We start from the raw sequence: 25,251 nt of genomic DNA, 5'->3' as shown, positions 1-25,251 counted from the left end.
GTTGAAGGCTTTCATGGCCATCGTTCATTAGTTGCTGTAGATTTTCTGGGTTGTGTGGCCATGGTCTTGGCATTGTAGAACCTGACGTTTCGCCAGTACCTGTGACTGGCATTCTCAGAGGTATAACACAGAAAGATGGAGTACTCTCTGTGTCAAGGTGAGAAGGAGGAGGGGAAGGATCCCTACCTGCCTACCATTTTTCTTCTCACCTTAACACAGAGAATACTCCATCTTTCTGTGTTATACCTCTGAGGATGCCAGTCACAGCTACTGGCAAAACGTCAGGTTCTACAAGGCCACGGCCACACAAGCTGGAAAATCTACAGCAACTTTTGATTTATTCCTTAACAAAAAGAGCAACTATTCTAATGGCAGCAATACAAACTCCACTGTTGGCGTATCAGGCATTGCCTTACCTTCTGTGTCTGCTGATTACCCACTTCCCGTACCCTCTCGCAGTCCTGGAACTTTTTCTTGAGAAAATCTTGCTTGGAAGCTGAGTAGAGGAGCCCTTTGGCATCAAGTGGTCCAATAATCTCATACCAGACAGGGCAACCTGACCGGTCAAAACCACACAGTCCCCCAGTCATGTATTTCTCAATAACCTGGGAGCGGTGGAGAAAGCATACACATTCAGATAAAAGGATTAAGATTGCAGGATGAGTGTTGTAGAACTGTGGAGAAATCCAGCACTGGTTGTAGCTCAGGAATGCAAAATGCCAAGTCATTAGGAACTCACCTCTGGAGCTTTCCATTCATGGATATGCTCACTATCCATATGTTTCCGGAATGCAACATGCTGTTTAAAAACAAACCAAAGAGAACACGGATGTCAGAGAGGGAAATGGATCAGTTCTTGCATCAGAGTAGAAGGGCTCATCTGCAACTATATCTCCTGTCCTTCCTTACCCTCCCCATTGTAATTTCTCCCCCTTTCCTGCTTCCTTCTGTATCTTCAGCCTCTATTTCCCCTGTTGGATCAAAGAGTTGGAGGGGGCCGTACAGGTCATCCAGTTTGCTCCATTTTGATTTCCTCCTTCCCCATCTTTCTTGTCTTTCCTGCTTGTCTGCCCAGTTCTTTCTCCCCAACTCACTTCCAGTTTCTAAGTGAAGCTGCAACAGAGTCATTCTCTTTACCTCCTGCTTCCTTATTATTATTATTTTTACCTTTAAGGTTTGCAGAAAATATCTCCCCTGTCTGAGGCTCCACTACACAACCTGGAGCCAGGCTGGGAGTCACACACACACACACACACACACACACAGAGAGAGAGAGAGAGAGAGGGAGACTGCATTTTGTTTTCTGATTCTTTGTGAAACAAAAGCAACATTTGCAAAGCTGTTACTAAGTTCAGAGATCAATATACCTCCAAAACTGCCACCAATCAATCAATCAATTTATTACAGTCATAGACCAGAAAACAATACCGTAAGAGGTAAGTAAATAACAGGTAAAAGAACAGTAAAATTATAAAATATAATAGCATCTAAAATTATAAATAGGAATCTAAAAAGTTTAAAATACAGAAATAGTAAAACTTAATATTAAGATCAAAGATTAAAAATAAATCTAGGCCTATGTGTACGTCTTTATCTCTTTCCTAGGTTGGTATGCCAACCAATCAATTTGGCAACCATCCTAGTCAGCTTTTGATTATTACCTGCCAGCATAATTGACAAAAGTATCCTTCTATTGCAACCTGGGTAGGAGTTAACAATAGGCTTAACCAGAACTTCCCTAGTGTTATGATATAAACTACAATAGAAAATTACACGTTCCAGCGTTTCATCAGTTGCCATCTCACATATACAACTTTTCCTCAGTGATCCAGTAAATCTGGCCTCCAATATAGCTGAGGGTAAGGCATTATATCTTAAAAGGGTAAAAATTCTTCTGTGGTTACAGATATCTAAATATTTGAGGTAAAGTCTCAAAACTGCAGAAATTGCTGGTAGCCATATATTTGAGACGTGCTGACTGTGACTGGAAGGGCCTTATCCTGAAGTGGGCATCCTATTGGGAGGTAGGAGAACACCAGGGAGAAAGCTTAAAAATCTCTTACCTTCCGGAGCATGGCTTCAGATTTTTGGAGATCAAAGCATCTGGCTGCAACAAGATCACCAGGGATTAGAGAGCTACTTTAGAATTCTACTCTCCCCCTCCCCCCGACACACACACACAAAATAAAGATAAAGAAATCAAATAGCGACGTGCAAATTCTAAAAAGCAAAACACATTTCAAAATAATTCAAGGAAAGAAAGAAAAAGGACAAAAAATGTAATAAATCCTACATTAAGTATTCCTTGGCTGCTTCTACCGGGAAGTTTTGCTCTGGTTTGGCACCCAAACCAGAATGGTGGGGTTGTTCTTGTTTTCAGCGCATCCACATAGCACTAATCACTCACTTTCTGCATTCCCCCCTCTTTGCTGCAATCTTTCCACATCTGATTTGTTATGAACATTTTGGAACATTTACAATCACTATATTTATATGCTACATGGACAGGAAAGTGTATCTTTTTGTAGGCTGCAGTCACATTAAGACGGCATTGTGTGCCTCACTCTCCACCCCCACTGTCATTTACCTCAACAAGTCGAGGGCTTTTTTGAGGTCTGCAACTGGCGTGTTATTCATTATTAAAATATTGAGATCTTGCCTTTCCTTGCAACCCCAGATTCTGCCCCACCACCACTACTAAAGCATTATAATGATCTACTAGGTCCTCTGAAATCCCAGCTCTCCTGTTGACTGGAGTGGGTCATAGAGACCATATCACTCCACTCTTGTTCCATCTACACTGGCTTCGAGTTCCAGGATCTGTTCAAGGAGCTGGTACTTTTAAAGCCCTGTATGGCCTGGGGCCAACATACCTTAAGGACCGCCTCGTCCCTCAGGTCATCTTTGGAGGCCCTGCTTCACTTGCCCCCACCATCTGAATATAGATGGGTGGCAACCTGAGAAAGAGCCTTCTTGGTAAAAAGGTAAAGGTATTTATTATTTATATTTATTTATTATTTAGATTTTTATCCCACCCTCCCCGTAGGCAAGGTTCCCTTGCTCAAAAGCCAGTCGAATCCGACTCTAGGGTTGCGGTGCTCATCTCCATTTCAAAGCCAAAGAGCCAGCGCTGTCCGAAGACGTTTCCGTGGTCATGTGGCCGGCATGACTAAACACCAAGGCGCACGAAACGCTGTTACCTTCCCACCGAAGTGGTACCTATTTATCTACTTGCAATGTCTTGCTTTCGAACTGCTAGGTTGGCAGGAGCTGGAACTAGAGATGGGAGCTCAGTCCATCATGCGGCACCCGGGTCTCGAACTGCTGGACTACTGACCTTCCACAGCCTGCAGTTCAGCGTCTTAACCACTTGAGCCACCCCAGCTCCTGAGCCTTCTTGGTCATGGCACCAAAACTTTGGGATCCCCTCCCCTGGGAGATTAGTCTGTCTCCCTCTATTGGTGTCCTTTGCCAGCAGGTGAAGACTTTGGTTTTTCATCCGGCATAACTCCCATAACAGTTACTGGCCTGCTTCTAGTGTTGTTCATTTATGTTTTTTTAATTAAATTATTTTATATTTTTGGGGTATTTATTTGCTCAAATGTTTTAATGTTCTTTATGTTCACGGCCTTGTGGACTGTGATTGGGTGGAAAGGTGATATAACAATGTTTTAAATAATTATATATTTTAAAAAATATCTCTATCCCTTTTTTGTCTTGAAGATATGCCTTTCCCCTTGTATATTGGCAATGATATGGGCTACAAACTCACTTTTTAAAAAGAAATGAAAGCTGTGGATTCACAGAAGCTAGTAATGTACAGCAATACATCAATTGTCAGTTTTTAAAAACCTTGAAGAAGCCCTCCAGTGACATGGGGGGAGGGAGATGTCAGCCACAGGGGCTTAGGCAATGAAAGTACAGAGAAAACTACCATGTAGATGTTCCAATGCACTGTGAACGCATAAGGCATTCATTCACTGTTGCAGTGAAAGCTATGTGGATGGTAGCTAATGTGTGAAAATGGCCCAGCTATTGACTGACAGTGCTTTGAGCCAATGGAGACACTCCATTTTCTTCAGCCCATCTGGAATCTTTTAAAAGGGTAAAGCATGCCATGTGCCTCCTCTCCTCTGGACTTGCCAGACTGGCAATGAATTCTGCCCAAGGGGTTATCTCTGCAGAGCAGAAGAAGTCACACCTTTATTCCTTGACTTGGGGAGGTTCACCTGGATAACAAGTGGAAGGGCCTGTTTTGCATAATGCTAAGATCCACCCTCCTAAACTCTGGATGGTCCCCATTAATCACAGCCATCATTAGCAGTCCAAGAGCAGTAAAGAATGTGACAGGAAAGGCTCTGAGCAATCGGAATCACTAGTGGAAGCAGAAAACTAATAGTCGGCTATCATTTCAACAAACAATTGGAGATCGGAAGGAAAAACCCCTCCCAAGGGGTACTCCTTTACATATATTGTTAGGCTAAGATTCCAGCTTTTTAAACACTCCCTCCTCCCCCTTTCAGAGTTTGCATACAAAAATTCTACTGCTTGATCTACACTTTCACCCATGATTTTATTACAGTCTCGAGATGGCTATTTTTGTCTTACGAAAAATGCGTTGTTATCCGGCACTGCCAAGCAGCTGAGACAACCTGCTTGGCCCCTAGATTATAGGTGTCTGCTGGTGGGGCCTGTTCCTGTTTCTCTTACTATCAAATGAAACGTGATCAGAGACAGTGTGTGGATGGTAGATTTAGATTTTCCCGCTTGCAACATGAGCAAAGTGTTTCATGCAAGAACAAACAGCTTGCACATTCCAACATAACAATGAACCTTACAACACCCTTCCTTCCCTCAGAGTGGTCATTATTCCTCTGGGGAAACTGAGATTCATAACCAGTGTATCCTGGCAGGGGGAAATTAGGTTGTCTGACTCTCTTGTTGTGTATGTGTGTGTGTGTGTGTGTGTGTGTGTTAAGTGCTCTCAAGTTGCTTCCAACGTATGGTGATCCTATGAATTAATGTCTGTCCTCAAAAACATCCTATCATTAAACTAGGGTTGCCAAGTGTGAATGCAGCCGCCAGCACGCCACATCCACGTCACCCGGAAGTGACGCAGGCACACTGGGGGCGGGGCCACGACCATCCGAGGGAAAACCAAAGAGTTTTCCCTCGGATGACCGTGGTCCCGCCCCCAGGATGCCCGGGTCACTTCCGGGTGACGTGCACGTCGGGGTGAAGTTCCCCCTGGGGCCCGATCCGCCGGCGGCGAGGAACAGGCCTCTGGGGTGGGGGTTTCCCCACCCCCCACGGGGACTTGGCAAGCCTATATCGTTATCAGCCTCGCTCAGGCCTTGCCAACGGAGGGCCCTCGTGGCTTCCTCGATTGAGTCCATCCATCTCATGTTGGGTCTTCCTCTTTTCCTCCTGCCTTCAACTTTGCCTAGCAGTTACTGTCTTTTCCAGTGACTCTTGTTTTCCTGGACTCTCTGATTGGCAGGTCATAAAACAGAACTATATTTATTGAAGGCTCCATTCTGTGCCAAGGCTTTGGCTACCTGTAAAGTGAGAGGTGACACACTTCCAAGGCTAAGGGCCAAACCAGAGGCCACAGCTTCCAGCTCATGGACAGTGCTGCCACCATGGTCAAGGAGGTAATTTAAAAAAGATGTGAAGGCCTTGATCTTGAGCAGATCTTGTTTCCCCCTCCCTGCACACCTTTCCAAGTGCCAAAATGGTTGCAAACCACCACCACCCCGGCAGTTGTTTCAGCATTCCAAGAGTCACACAAAAAGGGAATCACAAGCGGGAATTAAGATTGCTGGGGAAAAGATCAACAACCTCAGATATGCAGACGATACCACTCTAATGGCAGAAAGTGAAGAGGACCTAAAGAGCCTCTTGCTCAGGGTAAAAGAGGAGAGCGCAAAAGTGGGCTTGAAGCTCAACATCAAAAAAACTAAGATCATGGCATCCGGCCCCATCACTCCTTGGCAAATAGAAGGGGAAGTCGTCGAAGTAGTGACAGACTTCACGTTCCTGGGATCCCAGATCACCGCAGACTGTGACAGCAGCCATGAAATTAAAAGACGCCTGCTCCTTGGGAGGAAAGCGATAGCGAACCTAAACAGCATGATAAAAAGTAGAGACATCACCCTGCCAACAAAAGTCCGCATGGTCAAAGCAATGGTATTCCCAGTAGTCATGTATGGCTGCGTGAGTTGGACTACAAGGAAGGCCGAGCGCCGAAGAATAGATTCTTTTGAACTATGGTGCTGCAGAAGACTCTTGAGAGTCCCTTGGACTGCAAGAAGATCAATTCAGTCAATCCTAAAAGGAATCAACCCTGACTGTTCCCTGGAAGGCCAGATAATGAAACTGAAGCTCAAATACTTTGGCCACCAAATGAGAAGGGAGCACTCACTGGAGAAGTCCCTAATGCTGGGAAAGATTGAAGGTCAAAGAACAGGGACGGCAAAGGATGTGATGGTTAGACAGTGTCATCGATGCAACGAACATGAAATTGAGCCAACTTCAGAGGACGGCGGAAGACCAGAAGGCCTGGTGGGAGCTGGTCCATGGGGTCACGAAGAGTCGGACTCGACTGTGCGACTGAACAACAACAAACATTCAGCTTGAAAATGGGACAGACTTGGGAACACCGTCACATCTAATCTGGCCCTAATCGAGGGGGTCCCCCAGGTGGATTCTGAATTCCCTTAAGAGAAGCAGACAGAGATGATGCCTTCGTTGCGTCACCCACTGGGAACTTCTCCTCCCCAAGCCCCTCATTTATGCAAACAGGAGCTGGGCACAAGAAAGTCGCTCCCATTCGGTTCAGTAGGGCTTGTGCGGGAGACTCACTCCTCGCCAGTGTTCCCTCTAAGCTGAGTTAGTGTGAGCTAGCTCAGTTTTTTAGCCTCCAGCTCACAGATTTTTGTCTTAGCTCAGGAAGGATGGCTCCAGAGCAAACTAAGTTATGCAGTAGCCAAATTGCTCACGCACAGCTTTAATGCCAGTGGCTCACAGAGTAGAATTTTTGCTCTCAAGACTCCACAGCTTAGAGGGAACATTGCTCCTCGCCCCCACGGATTATATTGCACAGCCATACAGGGTACTGGACAGTCAAGACTTTCCGTCTGAGTTTCCAAAATGTTTTGGACCAACCCCCAAAACCACCTTGACATAATGTTGTTCTCCCTGCATCTAGCAGGGGACCACAATATTCAACTCAAATATGCACAAGCCCTGGCCACAATCCAGAGAACTTGCATCAGTTCCACAGGCACCAGGCTGGTGAATCAGCTGTTATCCCAGATCTCTGGAGGTGTCACTCCGCTCCAGTTCACGAAGCCATTTACTGTTGCCAGTGAAGGTTGTCTGAATCTTCCTCTATGGTGATGAGAGTTGTGATTTAGCACTTCAGAGGAAAACTCAGATCTCCGACAGTTAGCTATGGCAAAGAAAATATCAGGTAGCACCACCTGAAGGTGCAGTCACACATTATTTTCACTGAACCACAGTGGAGGCTTTATAATTGGGGTTTCTGATGAGCCCACTTTGATGAAGGGTGTGCAAACCTCTCCCTTATCACGGCGGCACAGCGATCCGCTTGAACCTCACCTTCCTCACTCCCACATAGTTCCAACATCAGGGATCACCAACCTTTTCTATAATGAGAGCTACTTCTGAGTAATGGGGGGGATATCCCAAGCTCCTTTCCACCTACCCCTGGCATGCACACAAGTTTTGTTGTAAAAACAGAACATGGGGTAGGAAGAGTACCAGAAAGGACGCTATTGACTAAGAAGCCCACAGAAAAATCCTATGAAATAAAAGCTTTTTTTAAAAGCTGCCTAGAGCGGTTTCGCAATCTTTGGGTGCACAAGCTACACTGCAGCCAGCCAGCAAAATATCAGTAGTTCATGGGCTTCCTGATAGGGACCCCAGTTCAACATGAAAACAACTTTGATCCACTGGAGGCTGTGGGAAAAGGCTGACAGGACTCAAAACTATCTGGATGCTATCACATGGCCTTATCTCCACGGTAGATTAAGTGTGACCTGTGATCATCTTAATCATCAAAAAGCCTCTCACATGGCCCTGATCTTCCTAAGAGGCAGGGCTCCGGAGCACCGTTCCAAGCAGTAGAACCTGTGCTAAATGAGAGTTCAAAGAAGGCTGTATTTTGCAACCTGCCTAAGCTGGGAGGAGGGAGTCCAAGTTTGCCCTTACAGCCGTGGGTGTTCATGAGTCTCAGCTTTCTCTGAAAACAAACTGGTGGAGTGGCAGCTCGTACACAAAAAGGGAAGAGGCCTGCAATGAGGTGGGCCGTTGGTAGTGGTGGGGCGTTTACTAATTTGTACAAGTTAAATATAAGGTATTTTGATTCACATATTTAGCATTTAAACACCATTTTGAACACGGTGAAGTGCTTCACAGACGCTCTTTCTGTAAGCCATTCCAACGGAGTATCACATAGAGTATCACACGGGGTAGCGGCTAAGGTGTTGGACCAGGATCTAGGAAGCCCAGGTTCGAATCCCCGCTCTGCCATGGAAGCTTGCTGGGTGACCTTGGGCCAGTCACCCACTCACAGCCTAACCTCCTTGGCTGGGTTATTGTGGGGACAAAATGGAGGAGAAGAGAATGATGCAAGCCACATTGGGTCCCCCTTGGGGAGAAAAGTGAGATATAAATCAAGAAAATAAATATCATCATCTCCAAATGCCAGGTTTGGAGAGTGTTTGTGCGTGTGTGTGTGTGTGAGAGAGAGACAGCCATAGTGGCTTTTCTTAGGTCACCTCCAGAGTCTATGGCTGAAGTGAGCTTTGAACCAGGGTTCAGCTTCGACTCTTATCCATAATCCTGTATGAGCCCTGTGATTTTGGGGGGAAGTATTTGTGTGTGTGTGTGTGTGTGTGCTTGCGTGCCCGGAAAACATAGTGACTTCTGGAGACCCCTAGTGAGGTTAGGACGTTTCAGAGAGGTGGGCTGATATTGCCTGCCTCTGCTTCCTGGTCTTGGTATCCCTTGGAGCTCTCCCTTCCAAGAACTTGCCAGGGTCGACCCTGCTTAGCTTCGGAGATCTGACACGATCGGGCTCTCCTGGGTTATCCAGGTCAGGGCCAGCCCTGTGATCTCTGGAAGCAGGATAGACTTTGTGTTGTGCTGGCATTTGCCTTTAGCACTCTAAGGGTAAGGCTCACTGTTTCACCAAAAAAATTATCTTATTTGCATATGCTGATCTATTAAAATATACACACAAACAACGTATACGGGTAGGGTTGCTTGCGAACCTCCAGGTAGGGTCCGGAATTTTCCCGGAATTCACAACTGATCTCCAGATCAGTTCCCCTGTGTCAGTTCCCCTTAGGGTTGCCAAGTCTGGTTTGGAAAATACCTGGAGACTTTGGGGGTGGAGCCAGGAGAGGGCGGGGTTTGGGGAAGGGATAGTACAATGGCATAGAAGCATTCAAAGCAGCCATTTTCTCCAGGGCAGCTGATCTCTGTCAGCTGGGGATCAGTGGTAAAAGTGGGAGATCCCCAGGCCCCACCTGGAGGCTGGCAACCCTAGTTCCCCTGGAGAAAATGGCAGCTTCAGAGGGTGGACTCTTATCTGTGGGATCACATCCCTGCTAGGCTCTCTCCCCAAAATCTACCCTCCCCAGGCCCCGCTCCTCCCAACTCTCTAGGAATTTCCTAGCACAGTTGGCAACCCTAATTTAAGTGCCTGCCTGCTCATATGCTTTAAACATTAGCAAGATCACTAAGAGGAGCCAGCAGCTTTGGATCTGATCTCCGTCCCACTAGTTTCTAGCACAAATCTTTCCTTCCCTTGTATAGGAGGGGTAGAGACATGAGAATCCCAGACAAACCACAGTCTATCGTTTAGACTTCACCAAACAGACAAGCTGAAAGCACAAGCGGAAAGTCCCAGCTGATAAAAATAACCCCGCCATCTCAGGGAAGATAAAGCCCCCTGCATCATTTCTGCCACAACTCTACATGATCATATATCAATCTCTAATACGGAATCTTTTTGAACCAGCCAGTTCCAGGAGCTGTCTTTCCAGAGCTCTGCAAAGGACTCTGTGTTCTCTGAAGAACAGCAGAAAAGCTGCAGAATTCCCATGGATCTCAGCTCTCTCTCTGCCTGTCTTTTAAAAGCAAGCCCCCAGCCCTTTCTGTGGGAAAAATACGCTTGGAAGTGAGCACACAGCGTGCTGAGATCTTACAAGCCAGAGGCATTTCCCACGATCCAAGACCCAAAGGCTTTAGTACCCTGCTTTGCAACAGAACCAAGAACTCAGCCCACTGCCAGCCGCTTTTCACTTTAAACAGCACCCCCTCCTTGGTTGCTTTTCCCATGCCAGTGTTTTCTCCTTGTATTGCAAGCATAAGGGTAGGGAATGGGGAATTTCAGGGAAAGACTGGCTTGTAGGAGAAAGGGTTAGACACCACCATCTGTCCTCTCAAAAAGAGAGCGAGTGAGAAAGGCCATGTGTTGCTCACTTGCATGTCCTGATCTACTATGCAGCCTTGAAGTAAATTCTTGCCCACCATTGTGGCACTGTTAAAAGGGTAGGAGGAGACATACTCTGATAGAAGACAAACTGCTTGATCAGAATACTGATCCTCTGCTGCGGGCTGCATAGCTTGGCAAGCACATCCTGTGCTTCTTCAACTAGTTTAGCAATGGGCAAAGAGTCGATGTGCAATGCCCACCCTTTCCCCAATCACTGTATGCCCAGCCTGAGGAGCTACAGCCATCGAAAAGTTTGCCCGGTAGGCAGGGAACTCTTGGTCTCAAGCACAGTCCCTCGGAAGAAAGCCCCGCTGAAATCAGTGGCCCTTGCTTCCAAGTCAATGTGCTTAAGAAGTTGTAAGCTAAGGCAGTTTGCATCTACATCATCTGTTTGGACTGGTACTAGCAAGTGATCCGTCTCCTGGTTCTGTTCGTACAAGGCTTCTTTGCCTTTTGGACCAAGACAGGAACAAGCATCCACCTAGCTGAAGAAAGGTTGTGGAGCAGAGGCTAATGGCAGGATCTTTATTTTCTGGTTACATTCCTTTCTCAGATGAGCACATCTTGTGGATCTGGGGCATATGAATAAGGGCAGTACTGTGGTGATGAAAGACCCATTTATGGGTTGCGGCAAAATCTTAGATGTACTCCATACTGTGGTGCACTGGGTTGATTGGCAGGAGACCCATCTTTACACAGCGACAATCCCCAGACCTGCCTCTTACCTCGGAGCCATTTCAAGATGTAGTAGTCATCTTGGGCAGGGAGTCCTGGGAGGATATCTTGGATATTCTCACGGAACTGAGAGAAAGAGAAAGATGTCAGTGAGTGCAATCCATGTGCTGGGTTTTACTTTCATACACTTCTGAACTTACAATTGCCATCTTGCACCACATCAGATGATCAGTCTAGCAAGAGATGCTTGTGATTGAATCTGAGAGAGCTTTGTGTACCCAAGGCAGGCGCTCTAGCATTGTGTAAGAGACTCTCCTCAAACACTTATGAAATGGCTCGCATAGATTACATTGCATTCGTTTAAATCAACATGCATAGAAGGGGAGGGAACATGAGCACACTAATCCCAGCTCCACTGGTTCATAAGCATGGAATCTACATGTAGAGTCCCTAATTCCATGACTGGGAATGTTAAAAAAAACCAGCCTTCCTGATTACAGGGACAGAGCCTGTGTGTATGTGCATAGACTTCGTATGAGCACGGACTTTATGTTCATGAGCCAGCAATCATGCATAAAAATTATATTGTATGAATCAATTCAAACAATTTTAAATCTTCGTTAAAGAACCCTAACGAAGATTTAAAATTGTTTGAATTGTTTCATACAATATAATTCTTCTGCTTTTGTTCGTAATTCATTCACGGAGTGTCTTTAGATTTATACAATCTCCTCCCGTGAGCTCTCATTTTTGATAAGCAATCATGCATAGGCAGGGCGGTGGGGCCAGTATGCTCATGCCTGCCCCCCTCCAATCGCACACAATGTCATCTGGAGATGGCTACATTAAATGCACATCACTTGGTTTCAGTAAACTTGATTATTGTACAGCTGAATGTATGAATCGGACCTATGGTAAAGCCTTTCATCAGAGCTGATCTGAAGCTATATGAAAGTTCTTTCTGGAATGACTCATCAGCTTACACGTGCAAGTCAACATGTACCTTGTCTCTAATATATATATATATATATATGCTTTTAAACACCCAGGCATGAATGCTAACAATCTTTTCAGACATCACAAACAAACAGGTGTTTGTTCATGACACATACAAACTTGGCTTATTTTCCATATTGTCCGCACCCTTTCTCCTCTTCAATCATGTGCCAGAGCGGAAGACTTCCTGATTAACTTTAAAGTCTTTAACTCCAATTTGTTGGCATATCCAAATATAGGTAACAAACAGGGCTGGGAGTCATGATCAGTCTCTGGAATTCTAAACAAGGATAATATTGAGTATTAGAATCCTTGTTTGTTGAAGCATCTTCATTTGGATGTCACACGGGAAGAAGTCTTTGATCTTGGTGTAGTATTTAAGAGGAGGAGGAAGGGAGCAGGTGAGCTTAGAAGCAAGCCAAGTTTTCACTTGTCATGATTTGTTCAGAATATCTGAACACTGCCTAAAGCACCATGTAGTACACAGCCCAATATTTCACAAGCTGCACCTCATTTTGATTTGCTCAAAAACATCAGATAAGGTTATCTTTTAGTGTGACTTTAACCAAACAATTAAACACCTTCTTTTTCTTTATAATGGTTCTGGAATTCCATTTGTCCAGGCCGGGTGGGGGGACACCCCTTCAGCAATGTGTGAAGGAGGAGGTATGAGACATGGGCAGTGATCCTTGCCATGCTAATAGGGCCACCGGAGTGTACAGAGTGCCCCTGTTTTCCTCTGTGAAAGGTGGATAAAGATGTTTATCTCCTTCTATACTTAACCTTTCTCCCCAGCGGGGACCCAAAGCACCTTCCATAGCTCTCCTCTCCTCTATTTTATCCTCACAACAATCCTGTGAAGTAGGTTAGGCTGAGCATACAACTGGCCCAAGGTCACCTGGCAAGCCTCCATGGCAGATTGGTCGTCGGAACCTGATCCTAGTGTGATACTCTAAACTCACTGCATCACATTGTATATCAGATGCAGCTTCACCCCATCAAGATGAAAGCGCCACACAGTCTCCCTTCTATGTAGGTATATGTTTATTTATTTTATTCGACTTATATCCCGCCCTCCCACCATGGCAGGCTCAGGGCGGGTTCCATCAAATTTGATAAAAACACACACAGTTAATACAGTTAAAACACTAGTAAAACACCACAATGGCCTTCATCTGGTGCTGTTGTCATTGGCATTAAAACCTCACAGATGCCAACTCTGGTATGCAGTTCTGACCCGCTGAGGGGAGGCCCAGTAAAGAGGGAGGGACGTCCGTCACCCTAGTTAAAAACCTGGCAGAAGAGCTCCGTCTTGCAAGCCCTGCAGAACTGTAAAAGGTCCTGCAGGGCCCTGATCTCGTATGGGAGCGCATTCCACCAGGTAGGGGCCAGGGCTGAAAAGGCCCTGGCCCTAGTCGAAGCGAGACAGACGTCCCTGGGGCTGGGGATCACCAGAAGATGTTGATTGGCAGATTGCAAAGCCCTTCGGGACTCATAGAGGGAGAGGCGGTCTTGCAGATTTGTGGCCCCCTGGCCATATAGTAAGCACCAACACCTTGAAATAGATCCAGTACTCAATAGAGAGCCAGTGCAGTTCGCGCAGCACCGGGAGGATGTGGGCCCATACAGGCAGCAACATCAAACCCATGCTGCTGCATTCTGCACCCAGCTGCAGTTTCTGGAGCAGAATCAAGGGCAGCCCCACGTAGAGAGAATTACAATGATCTAATGTGGAAGCAACCATTGCATGGGTCACTGTAACCAGATCCCGGGGTGGGGGTGGGGGTGAGATATGGGGCCAACTGCCTGATCTGTCTCAGGTGGAAAAAGGCAGACCTGGCAGGGGCAGCAACCTGGGCCTCCATAGTTAGTGAGGCACCCAGGAGTACCCCCAGGCTCTTCACCTTCAGCACCGGCACCAATAACGTCCCGTCAAAGGTTGGATCCCCGATCCCAGTCCCCGCGACCCAGGTACAGAACCTCCATCTTCGATGGATTCCGTTTCAGTCTGCTCTGTTGTAACCAACCAGCCACAGCTTGTAGCTGCTGAAGGAATATTAACTTTTCGTTTGGCAATCCTGCTTATCTGACGGAATACTCTCAGGCCAGCAGGGAAGCAAATGGAAGAGTCTGGAAACCTGTCAGCCCCACCTCCTGAAGAACAGAGCTCCAAACTGCTCCGTGTCCTTCCCTCCTTAGTAAACTGATTAGATTCAAGTCTGGAATTAGGCATAATTAAGCCAAGGACTGGCCACCCCAGAGAACAACACCCCTAGAATTGCACATAGGGCAAAGGCAGGAGTGAAGAGGGCCTCCAGTCGGGAGCATGGGCAGCTTAGCACAGATTCTGACAGACGCCAGTAGCATCCCTCCTCCTTTCCCCACATTGCTCTTGAGCCGTTTGCTGATCTCAGAGCGGAGAAGGCTGCTACTTAACATCACCTTCCTCTCTAATCCATCACTTGGTGTGGAAAGGTAAAGACATCCCTTGCAGTCAAAATGTTTTCCATCTAGTAGCAAAATCCAAAGTGCTTTATCAAAGCATTGAGATTTAAGAATTAGACAATGGGAATAAAAAGCAGAAACAACAGCAGGGAAGACACTGGCAGTTGTCAGCTGGCGCTTGGTGAACCTGTGGTTTCTTTTGGGCTTCCTCAACTCGAAAACCAGGAGTGGCACTAGGGAGGCGTCCCTGGAAAGCAGCTTTCCTCAGCATTCTCAGGAAATCTTCCCTTTCAGTCTGTGGCAGAAACAACAGCAGGGAAGACACTGGCGGTTGTCAGCTGGCGCTTGGTGAACCTGTGGTTTCTTTTGGGCTTCCTCAACTCGAAAACCAGGAGTGGCACTAGGGAGGCGTCCCTGGAAAGCAGCTTTCCTCAGCATTCTCAGGAAATCTTCCCTTTCAGTCTGTGGCCACAAGGCTTTGCTGGTGTGTTCCAGGGCCATTCATTCACAAGATGCATGAGGGGGGATTCCAGAAGGCCTGGCTATTGCTTTGGATGCACTGAGCACTAGAACTTGCCTCCCCAGTGTCAAAATTTGGAGCAGTTTATGATGCCTGGGGGGGGGGGGGAAAAACTCCGGGCACCAACAGGCTCCTGTTATCCCCCCCCCCCAAATAGGAACCAGGTTCCTACACAACTCTGCAAAATAGCAAGTTACCTGGAGAACTTATATTCCTTATTCTGCTTCTGTTATATAATTAGATTAATTAAAGTTAAATCCTACCTTTCAAGCTATTAACAGGACCTGCAAGCTGACAAGAATACTTTAGGATACCATCATAGATACAGCAATTATCTTACATAACAGTGGTTAAAACAGCATCATATGATCAGATTCAGCAAGCGTCCATCACTAAAACAAGGGGGAGGGTAGAGATTTCCCCATCAAAAATATGGTATCACCTAAATACTGGCCATTGAGGGTCCAAACCAGCCAGCAACCACAGACATTCAAGCCAATTTGGCTTTGAAGACCAGCCAACCGGTTATCTCAAACTGGCCATCCATAAGTCCAGGGGCTGCTACCGAAAGGGGCTTTTATTTATATACGAATATATCTGTATATTGCCATCAAAATATGTTTGTGGTGGTTTCCAAATAAACATCAATAATAAAATATTGTTATATAGCAGCAGCATAGCAGGATATAAAAAGCATAATACAGCAAAAAAAAGACAATGCAAAAAACTAGACTAGGTTCAATGAAAATAACACATCTGAGAAGTCTCAAGTCCCAAAATGCAACAGAAGACCAGCTGAAAATGGGGGGGAAACTACAAATCAATAATTAAAATGCTTGGAAAAATGTTTTTAAAAGCTTTAACTTGGCACGAGCTGGCATTCCACGAGCCAGATGCTTGGTGGCCGTCAACCTGGGGGCCCAAGAAGCAGGGCCTCAGCTGACCCTCTCAGACAGCACTAGCTTCATCTAGCCCATTACTGGCTCCTCTGCCACGTGTCCGCCACCTCAGCACAATGATGATGCCCCAACTTCAAATATTTGGAAGACCTCTCCCAGCAGTTCCATGCAAATACTAGAAAGTCAGATAAAAATGAAGCTACTGGAGCACACTGCTCCTGATGTCAGCGCCAGCCAGCCAAAGGGCACATTGCCTGACAGTAACAAAGGCTCCTGTGGGGTCCAGGAGAATCAAAGGGTTGCACTTTCGCCCGTCTGTGTCCATCAGGGCAATGGCAATCTCTGTCCCAAATCCAGGCTTCAAACCAGACTAAAATGGAACTAGACAACCACTCTCATCCAAAACAGTCTGGAACTGAACCATGGCCACCTTGCTCAAGAAAAGGAGACTTGTGACCAGTGTTCCCTCTAAGCTGAGTTAGAGTGAGCTAGCTCACAGTTTTTTATCCTCCAGCTCACACATTTTTGTCTCAGCTCAGGAAGGATGGCTCCAGAGCAAACTAATTAATGCAGGAGCCAAATGGCTTGCTCACAACTTTAATGCCAGTAGCTCGCAAAGTAGAATTTTTGCTCACGAGACTCCACAGCTTAGAGGGAACATTGCTTGTGACTAGTGTGTAGATTTTTAAATCCCCTGCATCCAAAGGAAGCTTCTTTAAGAGTGGTGGCACAACTCCCTCCTTCAAGACGAGCTGAACCTTCCCCTCTTTCAATGAAGCATTTGCTGTTCTCTGGATCCAACCAGTCAATCCTCTGGCAGAAGCCAGGTTGAACAGGAGCCAAGCATAGTGGTGCTAGGATGCATCTTTGCCAGCCGCTTGTCCGTCTCCTTAAGACACAACAACTATGAGTCATCCAAGGAAATGCAATCATTAAAAATACATCAGGTCTCATCCAGAAATCGAAATGATATAAATGGAGAGCCTCTGTCTTCATGGAATAGGAAGAGGAGGAGTTGGGTTTTATACCCTGCTTTTTTCTACCCTAAGGCGTCTCAAAGCAGTTTACAATCACCTTCCCTTCCTCTCCCCACAACAGGCACCTTGTGAGGTAGGTGAGAGAGTTGTCCAAGGTCACCCAGCAGCCTTCATGTGGGGGAAGAGTGGGGAATCAAACCCAGTTCTCCAGATTAGAGTCTACCACGCTAAACCACGACACTACACTGCTCTTAACCACCATACCACACTGGATGCAAACAAGCACATCTACAAAATGCCCTGGAAACATATCTGCATAAGCCGTTGAACTCTCCAGGTTCAGATTGTTAGGGGATAAATGAAGAAGCCCCTCTCTGTTTAAATTGCCTCTTGGAACACAGCTGTGTTCACTCAAATGAGGCTCCCCCTCCCTGATCACTTTGAATTTAGACATGAATGGGCTTCCCAGATTAGATTCCAGATAACAGGCAATTCCCGTCGTGCCCAGGAGACTGAATGGAAGCAGGGTATGCACCAGAACAGTCATTATCCTCCTTCAGGAGAATTATCCACCCACAAAGAAGGTTGTGTCTCTGTATGTGTAACTGCTTAGCCCTCACCTTCTTCAGATTAGTAGGCATGTTTGGAACCATACTTTCAGCAGAAGCAAAGGGCAATTCCTACTGAGCACAGGCTTTTTTAAGTGTTAAGATTAAGAGTGAGTAGAATGTGCTTCCACTTCGAATTCCTGAAAGAGTATGGGTGAGCTGATTCTGCCATTTAGTCTTCTAGGTTTGCTTTGTCCCGTATCCTCCTCCGCTGATTCTGAAACTGGAGCACCCAGTCTGTCAGTGTTCATACCTTGTTCTTTCACAAGTTACTGATGTGCACCAACAAGTACTGATTAAATCACAGTACAAAAAGGACTCTTGGTCTGCGGTCACATACACCAAATAATCCACTTTCAGTCCACTTTCAGTCCACTTTCCAACTGGATTTTTACTGTGTGAACTGGCAAAATCCAGTTGGAAAGTGGATTATTCAGTGTGTGTGACCGCAGCCTTGATGCACTTGAGCAAAGATTAATGTTTTGCAGTATCAATCAATGCCATTCCCATGTCCGCCAACTGAACAAAACCCAGAAATGAAAACAGAAGAACAGCAGACTGCTCTGAAAACAAACTCATGTAATTAAAAATCCCAAAACGGAGAGAGAAATTAGGTAGGGGAGAAATTGTTAATTATCCCTAGAGGGCATAATAAGAAGCTGTCAAACTATCAAAGCTTTGGCAAACACTAATATCAGCGGCCTACAACAATATGAAATTTAAGCCACAGAGCATGTTCACTTAGTCAGTAGTACATGCTTTACATGGGAGAGTATGTGATGGGAGGTTAGGTACCAAGTGATGTTAGTACACAGAGATGTTAGTACACATCAGCCTGAAGACCGATGAGATTTCACCTCTTAGGGTTCAGATAAATGTATTAATTTTATTTACATACATATGAAATTTGTTAATTGCCCAGTTCCTGCAATGCAAGGCTCTGGATGATGTACATCATTCATAAAAACTTCAAAATAAATTAATTAAAACATTAATAATATATTTCAAACAAGAAGTTGGCGTATATTAATTGGTCCAATTTCAGACTGCCAGCCGCTTCGCAGGCAGGGGACAGGAGGGCAAAGCAGAGATGAGAAGCAACAGGGGCAGGAAGGGTGCCAGCTATGATGGAAACCACTGGTGTCCTCAACCAAAGGCCTGGTGGCACATCTCTGTCTTACAGGTCCTGTGGAATTGCATAAGGTCCCACAGGGCCCTGATGGTACTTGGCAGAGAGTTACACCAGGTTGGGGCCGGGACCAAAAAGGCCCTGGCCCTGGTCGAGGACAGCCGGATAGCTTTGCACAACCATCCATGATAATTCCTGACAGAGCACATGAAGATACCTTTAAGGCAAAAGCAGATAGCTGCAGCAGATCTTTGTTCTTCTATCCATCATGTTTGCCATGGAAAAACAGTGCAACCGCTGCCTGGTCCCAAGAATGGATCTCTCTGCGCTTCAGTTCTCCAACAGAGGAGCTTTTACAGATAAAACAGAAATGAAGTTGTACGAAATGTTGTACTAAGACTAGAGCCATGCCTGACACAATGCTGACACCAAAACCACAATTGCACTGGCAGTTATCGCCATCTCTGGAGGAAGCCATACACACGCAGCTCTCCTCTTCAACAGGGATACTTGCTCTTGAACAGCAAGTGTACTGGGGGAGAGGGGGGAGAGCACACCACAGTTGATAGGCAACAACACGAACGGCCTCCTTGTCCCCTGGATGTGGGAGTTTCAACAGGAAGCACTTTGGGCAATAGTCGGCTTACTCAAGGCCCTCTATAATGGCTTGCTGTCACACACTCTAGGGGTGGAGCTTGCCTAGTGAGGCAGCAGCTCAGAGCCAATTTGGTGTAGTGGTTAGGAGTGCGGACTCTAGGAGCACAGACTCTAATTTGGGAGAACCGGGTTTGATTCCCCACTACTCCACATGCAGCTGCTGGTGTGACCTTGGGTCACTCACAGTACTCTCAGAGCTGTTCTGGAAAAAGCAGCCCTTGAGAGAGCTCTCTCAGCCCCACCGACCTCACAGGTAGTGTTCCCCCTAAACTGAGTTAGTGTGAGCTAGCTCACAGTTTTTTAGCCTCCGGCTCACACATTTTTGTCTTAGCTCAAGAAGGAGGGCTCCAGAGCAAACTAATTTATGCAGCAGCCAAATCGCTCACTCACAACTTTAATGCCAGTAGCTCACAAAGTGGAATTTTTGCTCACAAGACTTCCACAGCTTAGAGGAAGCATTGCTCGCAGGGTGTCTGTTGTGGGGAGGGGAAGGGAAAGGAGATTGTAAGCCACTCTGAGACTCCTTCTGGTAGTGAAGGGCGGGGTATAAATACAATCTCTTCTTCATCATCATCCCAGTCACCTCCTTTCCTCATTTGATTACCTGAACCTGCAGGAAACAGGATAGGAGCTCCAACAATCATGAGCATGTGACATTTTGTGTGTGTGGACCACTACCAGGCATTTAAAGGGCTCCATGCGCATCATCTGCCCTGGGATACCGAAAAAGCTCAGAGGCCACCAGAGACATAAAGGAATCTGGGAGCTTGGGCCACACAGGGTAATACCTGCTAAGCACCTGCCCCTCTTATCTCTTATTCAGGTACTTTGAAAATCCCAGCACTCACTGGAGGAACAAGACTTTGGCAACAGCTGAGGTACTCTCAGCTCAGTTTAAGCAGGAAATAAGTGTGTCATGCTGGTAAGAGTGCTATGCCTCTTCTTCACTGGAATGTTGCGGCAAAACTCTGCCTTGTCCACAAGACCCTTTTGCAGGGTGAGTTCTGAGCTAACGTGAAGACCACACCAACATCAGTGAGGGAGAGTGATAAGCGCTCTCATCTTGGTCTTCATTCTGCAGCAGAGCCAGTTTGGTGTAGTGGTTAAGTGCGCGGACTCTAATCTGGGAGAACCGGGTTTGATTCCCCACTCCTCCACTCGCACCTGCTGATGTGACCTTGGGTCAGTCACAAGCTCTGGCACAGCTGTCCTTGAAAAAGAGCAGTTTGTGTCAAGAGCTCTCTCAGCCCCACCCACCTCACGGGGTGTCTGTTGTGGGGAGGGGAAGGGAGAGGAGTTTGTAAGCCGCTCTGAGACACCTTTGGGTAGTGAAGGGCGGGGTATAAATCCAATCTCTTCTTCTTCTTCTTCTTCCATTGTGCTCTTTTTAAGAAATGTGTTTTCTGCCTGCATTATCATTCCATGATCACAACAAATGAAGGGGGTTGCAGTATGACATAAACCAACACAATAGAACTACTGCAAATAGTGCGAATCATGCAAATTCTAATTTGTATTAATGCAACAATATTGAATCCAATCCATTGTTTTTGTAAAACATAAGTGTACAATGGATTGGATTCAATATTGTTGCATTAATACAAATTAGAATTTGCATGATTTGCACTATTTGCAGTAGTTCTATTGTGTTGCATTATCATTCCAACATACTGTTACCCACCACGGCTCTTACTTTGGCAGGTATATCAACGAGGTCATCATCATGTCAGACATGCTTTAAACCATTCCCGGTTCGGTCTTGCAAAATCCAGGGAGACGGCCAGTCAATTACCCTTCTCCCTGGCCTCACAACCCCCCTGCAGCAATCTTGTAAGGTAGACCATACTGCAGAAGGGGACAGGGAAGCAGAGACTGACAATGTGGTATGCTTTGTTACCGCAGAAATAAGATTGCCCTCTTGGCCTTGACGGTGGCATCAGGCTTACAAGAGCTGGGTGCAGCCCAGCAGGAAGTTTCTGTCCCCTGGGAGCCCTAAATACACTCCAAACAACAATCAGCCAGCTTGCCCTCCCCACTATGCAAGCCCCAAGAACATGCCTCCCCTGCTGCTAGTTTCTGAGCAACGCCATTCCCCCAGTGGAGGTGCTGCCAGCTCCTCTGTCAATCATCCCCTGGGGGACACCCTGCAGAGTGCTGCAGGATTCCAGCTTACAGAAGAAATGCTCAGTCATTGTTTCGGTTTGCAAGAGGTGGATCAGGTGTTGCCTTTACCCCTACATCCTACACTATATGTGTTCATTTCTGCCCTTCCTCAAAGTTTCAGGGAAAGAATGGTTCTGAAAGATGCCAGCCACTTTGCACCTGCCCCTCCCCTTCTCACTGAGGTGCCCTGATTCCCTATTTCTTTTAGCATGGTGAAGGGCGGCAAGATCAAGATCTCCTTTGCTGCAGCACCCACTTTATAGAAGCTCCTCCCTCCAGTCGGCTCCCTCCGCGGACAGTTTCTATTGTGAGCCAACAATGGTTTCTGTTTTTCAAGGCATTTTGAGGGTGCTGATCAGGCCCTTAGCTACAGTGGGACATTTTGGGACCTGGCCCCCTGACTTCCTCCCAAGGCCCCCTGACATCTATGCAGCCCCCAGGCCCTCCAAACTCTCTGGGCCACCTGGAGGACTCCCCACTGCCGCCCCTTCCCCAAGTGCAGCTTGCCTCCCCGCATAGGCAAGCAGACTGCAAACGCTGCAAAAGTGAGTTTTTTAAAAATTATTTTTATTTTATTTTTTATTCTGTTAATGCCAGTGTCCCCCAACTTATTTAAAGCCCCCCCCCCGAATTACAAAATCCTGGCTACGGCCATGGTGCTGACGGCTAAGGCTGTTTTCAAGCTTGCTTTGTGCTGCTGCTGCACTAGACTGTCTGGTTTTATGGAGAACAATGCTTGTTAATGTTGTTAATGTGCCAACCCGGCACCTGGAATTCTCGGCACCTGAGTGGCAAAGCAGCTCAAATACTTTTAACACATAATCACTTGCGTGGTTATGCAACATTGGCACCAACATCCCCCTCCCCTCCCCCTCACAAAATCAACAGGAGTTCTGCATTTTGGACTCTCTCGCTCCCTTTTTGAAAGAGGCTCCACATGGCCACAGACTTGAGAAAGCCATCCTTTCTCTTCAGAGAGCTGAATGGGCTCCCTCACCATTCCAAATCTGTTCTAATAGCCTATCCATTAAGCAAGTCCTGGCATCCCGTCCTGAAGTTAACTGGCATCAGAGCTCACTTTGTTCAGTGCCCAAAAAGGAACATTGCAAGACACGGAGAAACTGGCAACAAGAGAGCACTTTTGACCATAGGCAGAGTGACTCTTCCATAGGGCCCATCTGAATCCAGCTTCCACTATGCAGCCGAAGACATTTGAGTGCCACAAATCACACACACCCCAAAACCCAAACCTCAATCACTGAAATGGGGCACAGTCTGCAGACATTCTCCTGCACAAGCCCTGGGAGGTGAGAAAAAGCATGGCTATTCAGGACCCCTGGAAATGGCACTCCAAACAAAGCCATCCTAATGAGGTTTGATCTAGCGAATGTTTAGACCACCCTTATGGTACCCTAAACCTTCTGTGCAAGATGGCCACTTTGCCTCACAACAGGGTTGCTTCTAGTGTCCTGGCCCCACTGCTGGACCTCCTGATGGCACCTGGTATTTTTGGCCACTGTGTGACAGAGTGTTGGGCTGGATGGGCCATTGGCCTGATCCAACATTGACTTCTCTTATGTTCTTATGTTCTGTCTCCATGCCTGAGACTCTTGGGCATCTGCCACATGGGGAGCTGGAAGGACACACACATAATGCCTTCCAGCTTTCTTCCACATGTAGGTATGAATTTAGATAGCCATGCATTTTTTATTCCAGATCAACACATTGCATGTGGTCACTTGGCAAAGGGCAAAGACCAGCCTCCCAAGTGATACCATGCACATCATAGCAAGTTCAAATGATGTACATCAAAGCAATAAACAAAATGCATATACACCTTCTGCTGATGGGGTCTAGCTAACCTGGAAAGAGAAGTTAGGGTTGTGATGAATGACAACGTCACTTCCATTTGTAGAAGAAATGACTAAGGCAAGTTAGGTGCAAGGATTTACTAGGAAAAAGATTGAAAATAAGACTGTAGACTTGTGTACAATCCACATGCAGTGCACACTTGATTTTTCTTTAAATTTGTGTGGAGTAATTCTCATCTCACATTCAACCCACAGACAATTGAATGGGTGATACAACCCCTACTTTTATCCAAGTTCAAGTCCCTGGTTTCATTGGTAAAGCAAAGGCACGTTGGCTCTTTCTTGCAACGAACATGAAATTAAGCAAACTCCGGGGCACGATGGAAGACAGAAGGGCCTGGCGTGATGTACAGGGGATCGCGAAGAGTTGGACTCGACTGTGCGACTGAACAACAACAACAACACCACAGGCAGGAGATATGTGCGTTCACACTGTAACAGGAGAACAAGGTTACAGAATATATGTTATAGAATTCACCACCTCAAGATATAGGCACTAGGTTAGGTAGCTTATTTAGAAAAACAAAAAAGAGTGTTTTTATAGCGGAGAGGTGTGATGGCAGTTATTAGCCAGAAGAGCCAAGCGAGTCCTCCATGTTCAGAGGCAACGTGCTTCCGAATACCAGATGCTGAAGGGCTACTGCTTTTATGCCCCTTACCTGCAATTTCCTGGACCTGTCCACTAATATTGAAAGCAATACTGGATTAGGTAGACCTTTGGTCTGATTTGGCGGGGCAATCCTTATCTAAGTTACCTACTTGGTAAACGATTTAAAGACAAACTCCAAGAAGATCTTCCCACTTAGAGAAGAGCTACACAGAGACCAAAGCCACAGACAACGTCCCTAATTGCATTTTCACCTCTATCATGAGCTCAGGAGGCAGGCAAACCACCTTATTCTGCAGGAAAGAGATAATACTCACCTCATAGGGCTGTGGTGAGGCCCAAAGAAATAATAATAATAATGACACTAAAATGTCCCAACACCCCACAACAGCAAACCTCTGTACACTCAACAAGCAGCACAGAGAGAGATAAGGTTACAAAACATGATAGCACACCTATGAGAACTGATGCAGCCGATCACCTCAGCTCAGAGCCAGCATATGTCAGGCTTGGGCCAGTCACACACTCCCAACCTAATCTACCTCACAGGATTGTTGCGAGGATAAAAGTGAGGAGCAGAGAACGATGTAAGCCGCTTTGGGTCCAGGAAGGAAGGAAGGAAAAGAAAGAGGGCGAAACTCGTTCTGAACCCCCCACCCGGGGGGTCAGCAGTTGCGATGCGATTGCGATCCCCGACCTTAGCCAGCGCCGCCTCCTGCTTCGGGCTCAGATCTCCGACGTGTCCGCTCATCTCTCTAGTTCTCTACCCTCTCACGGCAGCCGCTCTAACTGACTTCTCCCAGCGTGAGAGCCGCCGGCTCGGGGGACTTTCAGGCCGGCCCTGCTGTCCCCGCCTCGCAAGCCACGCCCTCTTTCTTAAAGGGGAAGCGCCTGGCTTTCTGCCACCCGATTTGACAGCGGCTCGGAGCAAATCTATAATGCAAACGAGGAAGCGTGGAAGAGCCTTTAGGGTTGTCAACAGATTGGGGGGGGGGGGCAGCCTAGTTTGTTCTTGTGCCTTGAGGTGTAGACCCGAGTGCGGCATGACGGAGTGAGCTCCCGTCTCTGGTTCCAGCTCCTGCCAACCTAGCAGTTCGAAAGCAAGAAATTGCAAGTAGATAAATAGGTGGGAAGGTAACAGTGTTCCGTGCGCCTTGCCGTTTAGTCATGCCGGCT

The 25,251-nt window shown here is 46.6% G+C and overlaps 1 protein-coding gene across 1 annotated transcript in view; it reads right to left on the bottom strand.

Annotated features, from left to right (window-relative positions):
- SEC14L2 (SEC14 like lipid binding 2) overlaps positions 1–24,864 on the bottom strand; it is a 40,520-nt gene extending 15,656 nt beyond the window's left edge. The window contains exons 1-5 of the mRNA XM_015406021.1: positions 24,773–24,864; positions 11,254–11,329; positions 2,064–2,107; positions 740–799; positions 417–605 (exon numbers count right to left, since the gene is read on the bottom strand). Of these exons, the coding sequence (XP_015261507.1) occupies positions 417–605; positions 740–799; positions 2,064–2,107; positions 11,254–11,329; positions 24,773–24,826 (423 nt within the window). The 5' untranslated portion in view covers positions 24,827–24,864. The remainder of the gene's footprint in view (positions 1–416; positions 606–739; positions 800–2,063; positions 2,108–11,253; positions 11,330–24,772) is intronic.
- Between the last annotated feature and the right edge of the window lie 387 nt (positions 24,865–25,251).

The sequence above is a fragment of the Gekko japonicus genome, unplaced genomic scaffold (assembly GCF_001447785.1).
Source record: "Gekko japonicus isolate JY-2015 unplaced genomic scaffold, Gekko_japonicus_V1.1 scaffold431, whole genome shotgun sequence".
NCBI classification, from domain to species: domain Eukaryota; kingdom Metazoa; phylum Chordata; class Lepidosauria; order Squamata; family Gekkonidae; genus Gekko; species Gekko japonicus.
This window is presented reverse-complemented; position numbering and strand designations above follow the sequence as displayed.